The 8523-nt window shown below is 32.9% G+C and overlaps 1 protein-coding gene across 1 annotated transcript; it reads right to left on the reverse strand.

The window, feature by feature from the left end:
• Window positions 1-461: 461 nt before the first annotated feature.
• On the reverse strand, window positions 462-1663 carry LOC114925734 (BI1-like protein). The gene is made up of 3 exons (XM_072224957.1): window positions 1626-1663; window positions 1185-1263; window positions 462-668 (listed from the first exon to the last, which is right to left on the reverse strand). The coding sequence occupies exons 1-3, from the start codon at window positions 1661-1663 to the stop codon at window positions 462-464; spliced, it is 324 nt and encodes a 107-aa protein (XP_072081058.1).
• Window positions 1664-8523: the final 6860 nt, after the last annotated feature.

Below are 8523 nucleotides of genomic sequence, written 5' to 3' on the forward strand. Positions count from 1 at the left end.
ATGTCTCACAAACATTAGTCTCACAAACATTAGTAGAGTAGTATCCTTAGAATTTTCTAAAATTTCTTGAACAATGCAAGCTAGAGAATGTTCTGAATATTCAATGTTCTGAATCTCTATTAGCTTTATAATGCTGATCTCCACATAAAGCAGGTTGCTTGTTTGATAATCTATGACTCTATGTATCATATAAATTCAAAGGGCAACTCACCTCAGAATAAATAACTAAAAGGAATGAACAACATTTTGCACAATATTCTTTTATATATATAATACATCATAAGATACAATTGTGAACCAACAAATTTTTCATGTCACCCAAGACTCTCAACTATAAGAGAATACTAGAGAAGAGGAGCATAGTGTTATAATCAGAATACTTCCTAGGGTATATTGTAAAGAGGTAACCGTTATTTCAGAGATTTTAATTGACAAAAACTCAGTTCATGCAGGATGAGTGGCTAATTGTTTGCCTCCCTCAGCATATTCAAGATGGCAAGGAACAAGTTCAGAATGTCAAGATAGAGAGTGACTGAAGCCCCAATGTACTCATCATAAGTGAAGCATTTGATCAGGTTGTCAGTGTCGTATATAATGTAACCAGAGAAAATCATAGCACCAATTCCACCATAAATAGCATGAGCTGCTGGTCCAAAGGGGAAGAACATCTGCGCCAAAGGACAAGGAGTCTTAAGTAACATGCAAGTCGACAAGAACCCAATACTAGAATGTTAAACTAACTAATTGGAGATTTATAAAACCACATATAAAAAAAGACCACTGAGTACTCCATCCATCCGTCCATTCCATAATGATGGTTGTTTTGACTTTTTTGGTACATTGACAAAACAATCCATCTAGATACAATTGTGTACAAATGCATTGGTTTATGAATGTAACTAAAAAATCAAAATGATCATCAATGTGGAACAGAAGGATTAATTACTATAACTCAATGAAAAAGGGGATGGATTCTATTCTAACCTGCATCATGCCAACGAGAAACAGGGTAAAGAGACTAGTGAATAAAAATGGGCCAAGGAAGCTAAAATTCTTGCCCTTCTTGGAAGCCTAAAAGGTATAGCCAGTGAGTGAGGAAACCACAGCAGAGGTCAAAATCAAAGCCTCAAGCACAATTTTTCCTGCAATAATTTCCATTAAGACATGACAAAAATCAGATAAACCGTAACAGCAACAACCTGCAGTGCTGCCGCAAGTTTTGTTAAGTAAACAAAATTGAAGTCCATGAAATGATCAGATATCCTTCAAAGAATACATCTATAATTACTAAGCTTGGAAATAGCTACTCCAAGATTAGCTGATATCTCACACCAATCTAGCAAGTGTTAACCGTAAATGCAACTAGAACCAGATCAGAAAATACTATATCAGTCTCTATAGAAATTAAATTATGACAACCAAGCTTTTTTATTTAATATGATAATCAACAGTTCTCTCAAGCTAGCAGAATGGAACTTTAATAGAATAATATAATACTTGCTAGTGAAACCAAAACCTGAAAAATAGAGAATATTATAGCAAATTAACATGTTTAGATAGAGATCTAACACGCTATGAAAATAGGAATAAATAAAGGCATTTCATTATGTGAACTAATAACTTACCAAGGAGTATGCAGAATAAGCCAAATCAGAAGCACCATAGTTCACACCATCAATTAAAATATATTTTAAATTATTGCTTAAAAGGTCAGCACAAAAAAGAAATATTAATGATACCAAAGCAAAGTGGATGCAAAGAGAAATATCTGCATAAGCACAAAATCCACCTCCTTTTTCTGCAGAGCAGTGATGAAATCCTCCTCCTATGTTAATGGCCCATCCTCTCTCTTTTGCAAGTTTTGCAGACAAAATAGTTCCACCAACCTACTGCAGTAATAAGAATAAGTCTTGAATTTCAGAGAAGCTAAACAGACAAAACAAGAAAAATGAACAAGGGAAAAGAAAGTTACTTCACCTGCTTCCGAAATGGATGAAGAACTTTTTGTTGCACAAGACAGTTGGGAAATAACCCCACCGGAGGGACCTACGTTTATTATTCTATATCAGTGAATATTTAGCATGTCAACTGCATAAAGTTCCAGCAATTACTAATTTTGTACAAAATAACAAAATAATAAAAAATAAATACACAAAAGCATTCCAATAAATATGTAAGTTTATTTTCTTGATTTCTTCCTATTGTACAAAAGGAAAGATAAAGACTAACTACATACCCTTTCATGCAAGGGCACCATAAGTAATGAAAATCAAGGAAAGATAAAAGAAAAGTGTCAAGCTAATTTAACCAATCAAACTGAAAAGTGAGACATAAAAAAAATGCAGAATTCAATTTCCTATGATTTCTTAGCAACCAAACAGTAACGGAAACCAAAAAATAAAAAAGAAGCAGTGCGTTTGTGTCTTGAATCCTTGATCCAATAAAAGTGAAACATCTCTTCAGAAAGGGGAAAAATGAATACAAATTAGTTCCCTGGAGATAATTTTAAAATACAAGAGAAGATCAATCTACGTTTCTAGTATTTCTATAAAATATCAATCCATAAAAAAGAAATCCAGCACATCATTACTTTACCTATCAAATTCTAATTCTATACACATTGGCAAAAGACTAGTGACTCAAATTAAAATTAAAGTTTAAAACTAAAAGCTACCGGTTTCTAAAAATAGGACACATACCGTTTCTCCACCAGTCCATAAGTCTTGATCATCAGAACTCAATACACCAGCCATTTCAAGTGCAGATCTAGCCAACTTAAGATCTCCATGTAGATCTCCAACTATTAAACAAAAATTGGCTCCGGTGAGATATATAAGAGACAAAAAGCATGCATTGCTGAAAAACATTATGTCTAAAACTAATTAACAAGAAAAAAACCTATAAGCATGTTAATAGAATCAATCAATGGAAAACATCCCCATCCATTGAAACCTTCACTTTGACATTGAGAATTTCATACTAGAGTTCCACCATATAAGAGAATCAAATAAAATAAAGCATGTATGCAGTTCATCATATAGTCTAAAATTTTCAATAAAAGCAATTAGTAGTAAAATAAGTGCATTGCTGATCCTATAAGAATTCCATCATGAAATACTTGACAGTAGATGCACATAAAGATGTGCTTAAGAGATCAAAGATTTCCACGTCATTTTCTAAGAGATTACTTCCACTTAGCTAACTCCAATTAGGTTACTCCAGTTCAACTTTAAACAAAAGAATTATTATTCTACATTTGCTAGGGAAAAAAATTCATGAGAAAGACAGGATGAATATGATCCCCATTTTGAAAATGCAAATAAATATTATTTCAAGCATTCAACCAACAAGCTTAAGGGTCTTCCTAATAAGAGCAAGCCATTTCCTTGCAGGGCCATTGTCTTCTATTCCCAAAATGTTACCAGCAATAAGAGGTACAATTTCTTGAAACCTGAGGCCAAAAAGAAAATGCAAAAAATTTCTCAGCAAAAAATGTTGCAGAACAAAAGGTGACTTGCACATTATACAACCGGCATTAGTAATTTACCCAAGAACATAGATATCAGCGGGTGGAGAGGTGTGAAGCCAATCTTCAAGGTTCAAATAACTTGGAGGTGACTTCCCTGCTACATTCCAAATGGCAACAAAGATTCTGCATGCAGAAGGAATAAAGAACTCAATAAAATAGAAGATCCTTAGTTGTTGTTGTTAGAAGAAGATAGTTTAGTACAACACAGAGCTACATGAACCATACCTATAATTATAAAACCTTTTCCAACTATTTTATTTAAAACCAAGGAAAGAGAAAGTAATGTGATTGACGACAAAATTTAAAATACCTCAAAAGATATTTAGCACAGCTTATTCTAGTATCCTTTGAAATTAGATAATCAAGAAGCACTTGGTGATCATAATGTATCTGCAGATCAACAAGTTATAGACAACATAATCAATAGATAAGATTTTTTACTTCTTTTTAACTAAATAATAAAATGGATAGAATTGGAGAACCTATCTGCGTGCTATGGCTACATTAACACTTGCCTCTGAAAGAAACAGGTGGAAAAGGTGCAGGTGGAAAAGTATATATAGCTGTGAAGACTTTACCTGAATCAGTGAACAATATATTCCTCTTTTATTAATTTAAAAAAATTCTGCAGTAGAAAGTAGAAAAAATACTTTAAAGCCTTCAAGGTATTTACCTGAATCAGTGAACAATATATTCCTCTTTCAAAGCCTTCAAGGTCTTTACCTGAATCAGTAGAAAGTAGAAACCTACCTGCTACCAGGTACCAACCCCAGCAAGAAAGGAAAGTGAAAACAGAAAACCTAATCTAATCCTATTTCTCAGCTATTCAGAATCAAAACCTAATCTAATCCTATTTTAACAACCTAAAAATCCAATAATCAGAAAACAAATCTAACTAAAGTAATTACTAAAATCAAACTAACTAAACAAAATTAATTGAACTCAACAGAAATTAATAGAATTTTGAAACCAAAACCTGGTCTCTACGGTTCGAACAGGGGGAAAGAGAGAGGTGGAACCGCGGCTGATGGAGGAACTGATTTTGGTCGCCACAGAGCTAGGGCTTGCGCGAAGGTAGCCGCGGCATTGACTGGAGGAGATGATGGCTGTAGCGCTGAGAAGATATGCGAGCTTGAGGGGCGGTGGTGGTGGAGCTTGAGGTTGCTTTGTTCTGCGAACGAGAAAGAACGAGAGAGACAGGGGCTGTGTTCTATTGGTTCAGTGTTTAAAAAAGAGGAGAAGAAGGAGAAGGTAGCTGCGGCAGTTAGGGTGGCCGACGGTGGTGCTGTGGATGAGGAAAGGAGAAGAAGAAGCTCGTGGAGGGAGAGGGGAATGCTAGGTTTAGCTCCTTTGATTTGGTGCTGTGAATGAATGAGCTCGGGCACAAAGGATCATAAATGCGAATATCAAACATTTTCGACGGAAAAATTTTAAATTACAGACGGATTTTCTGTCTGTAATAATTTAATAAAATGCAACTTTTTTTGTATTTAATTACAGACGGATTTTCTGTTTGTAATCATTTCCCACGAAAAAATTAATTTTTTCGACGGAATTATCGACGTATTCTCTTTTCCGTCTGTAATTTATACTAATTCATTTTTTTTGTTTTTCGACAAAAAATTTCTTTGAAATTCCGTCTGTATTTCTGTGGAATAAAATTTGTCAGAAATATCCATCTGTAATAACTAATTTTCTAGTAGTGTGTACGGTTGCGGAACTACTTCATGTTCCTGTGTACTATCAAGTTTTTAGCAATATTTTTGTCTTCTAGTGAGCTTTGAGATTACTATATTAACCCTTGAAGTAGACATGAAATTATGCAATTGGCCAGCTGAGAATAGTTCACATTGGAATAGCAAGATAGTTAGCTTCAAATGTTTGTGGATTAATTATTGGCCTAATTTTAACCGAGTCAAAGTGTATCAGAATAGGTGATAGAACGGCTCAACATTCCTCATTTGCAATATACAATATTTGAAAATATTTTAATTTTTACGTAAATTTAAAAACAATTATTTTACATATTAATATTATTATAGAGCAGTAATTGAATATGTTAAGTGACTAATATTGATAAAATTAAACAATTTGTTAATAGGAAGGAAATCAAGTATAATTAGAGTAGATATTTATACAATATACAAAATAAATTCTATTCAATCTGTATTTATAAAATCTTTTAAATTTATTCTTTATCAATTTATTTAATTTGTATTAATTTTATTTTATTGCAAAAATATTCTTAAATAATTATTGGAGATAGATGATAAAAAAATATAATTATAAAAAAATAATGTTAAAATTTAAATATGACTATATATATATATATATATATATATATATATATATATATATATATATATTATTGTTCTCAAAAGTATCTTTTCTTTGTACTTCTTTTCTTTTATTTGTCTGGTTAGTTTACTATTATTTTATTCTTTTAAATTATAGTATGAAATTAAGTGCTGTCTTTTTTTTTAAAGTAATATTCAAACTGTATTCTCTTATTATGTTGTTTTAGTTCTTTTGTATTTTAAAATTTGTTAAATTCTTTTATATATTTTTTATTAGTATATCCATATATATGAGAAATTTTAGGGGGTCAATAATTTTTGGGCAAGTTACCAAAATAAAATATTTGGGCTCTAAAATTATCGAAATACAATTTTTGCAGTTTGGATATGAAAATGAAACTTTCTATAAAACTATGTAAACTGCTGATGGGATCCCACGGTTTCAAAATACACATAAACTGCTGATGGAATCCCGCAGTTTACATTGAGCACGAATTTGTAAAGAAACCGTGATAGGGGTCCCGCGGTTTCTGTGTGAATGGCAAATAGGCATAAACCGTAGAAGGAGTCCAGCAGTTTATAGTTGCACAAACAAAATCGATAAACAAAATCGCATCAACTTTACCTAAGAGAATCAAAATTACATAGAGAAACACAAATAACAACGATATTACAGTAAGACTAAATCAACAACATAACAGTAAACATTCAGACCAACAACATAACACACCAATACATGACAGCAAAATAAATAAAGACAGAACAATAAAACCTAAACACAAAGATCTAATTGACACCTATGCATCGGCTCCGGGTGCAGCACATCGTTGGGGGCAACTCCTGCGAGTGTGTCCAGTCTGCTTCATAGACCACAACGCTTCGGCCTAGCAGTATCGGCCTCATCCATGATGTTACGGATTCTGGTAGACCTCGGTCGCCCTTCTCTGGCACGTCTCATGTTAGGATCAGGAACGATAGTCGAACCATCATAAGGTAGCCAGAGACCCTCTGGAATAGGAGGCAGAAACCCCATCCGATCTGATATACACTAAACACCTCAATCATGGTATAAACTTCATGAATGTATGTAGCCTAGTCCAGCCGGAAATGAGCACAACATGTAATCGCATAGCAGCACGGGTAATGTAGAGCCTGGAAGTACCCACAGTCACAAGTGCGATCCCTGCAGGAAACTCGATACATACCTAGCGAGAAGTTACAGGTAGGTGTCGTCTCTGCAACAGTATACTCAGACTGATGTCTGTCAAACAGAGTAACAGTGAAGCACCTCGAATCCTTTAAGTTGCGCTCTATCGCCTTAACCAGCGCCTGGCAAAATCGGTGGCCAGACCCCAACTGAGTCTCTGCTAACTGTCCTCGGATGACAAAAAGCTCTGCTAGCCTCCCATATGTCGACTTCACTAGTGCAGTGACCGGCAGATTTCGTGTCCCCTTCAACACAGAATTGACACACTTGGATATGTTTGTCGTCATGTGGCCAAACCGTCTGCCTCCATCTTGGTGCTAAGGCCACTTGTCGTACTCCATTTGGTTGGCCCAATCACACATGGCCAGATTCTCAGTCCTCATAATATCAAACCAATAGTCAAACTCGACCTTAATCTTGGCATATGCGGCATTCACGAGCAGCCACCTCGCATGGTGATTTTATTAATTATATATAAAATTTTAATATAGATTATATTTTTTAATAATTATTAAAATATATTTATAAAATAAATAATATAGCTTTAATAATTATTTAAGAATATCTATACAACAAACATCATATTTATATATATGAAAAATGATAATACCACTCTTAATTTAATAAGTAATAACTGCACTTTCTCTTAATTATATATATATTTTATTTTATCTTCTTTCATCCCCGATAATTATTCAAGAATATTTATATAATAAAATAAAATTAATACAAATTAAATAAATTAGTAAATAATAAAATAAAAAAATTTTAAAAATATGAATTAAATATATTTTTTTGTACATAGCATGCAAATCTACACTAATTATACTTAATTTTGTTTTTATTAAAAATTCATTTAACTTTATCAGTATTAATTTCTTAATATATTCAATTACTTTCCTGTAATAATATGAAGATATAAAATAATTGTTTTCAAATTTACATGAAAATAAAAATATTTTTAAAAATTCTATATTATAATGAAAATGTTGAGCTGCTCCATCACTTATTCGTGTAGCTAATATTTTTTCACAATTTTTTTTTCATGGCATCACACAAAATTTGGAGCCAATTTTGAGTGAAAGCAATAAAAATGTAACTAAAAGGCTCAATACTATATCAGCTTGGCTTACATACAAGATACAAGCCAGTAAAGCGCCTTTAGTACACAAAACAAAGCTACTTTCCAACCGGCTTGGACAAGCAACGAAATTTTGAACCAATATAAATTGACCAAAGTATGAACCGGTTGCATGCTCAGCGTGGATTCTTGCAGGTGCTGTCCACATCAAGGATTTTTCATCAATTTAAGCCATTTATATTTTTTAAAGTATATCTGAAAGGTTTAAAACAGGAGAACCAAATGTTCCGATAAGTATAACGGAACACTTGAACATCTTCCTATAATATGTTTAAGCAAGGGTAGTTTCAATTTTCAAATTAGTATTTTAACCAAAAAAAAAAATGTAGCCTGCTAAGTTAACAACATG

This window comes from Arachis hypogaea, chromosome 18 (genome assembly GCF_003086295.3).
Source record: "Arachis hypogaea cultivar Tifrunner chromosome 18, arahy.Tifrunner.gnm2.J5K5, whole genome shotgun sequence".
Taxonomy (NCBI): domain Eukaryota; kingdom Viridiplantae; phylum Streptophyta; class Magnoliopsida; order Fabales; family Fabaceae; genus Arachis; species Arachis hypogaea.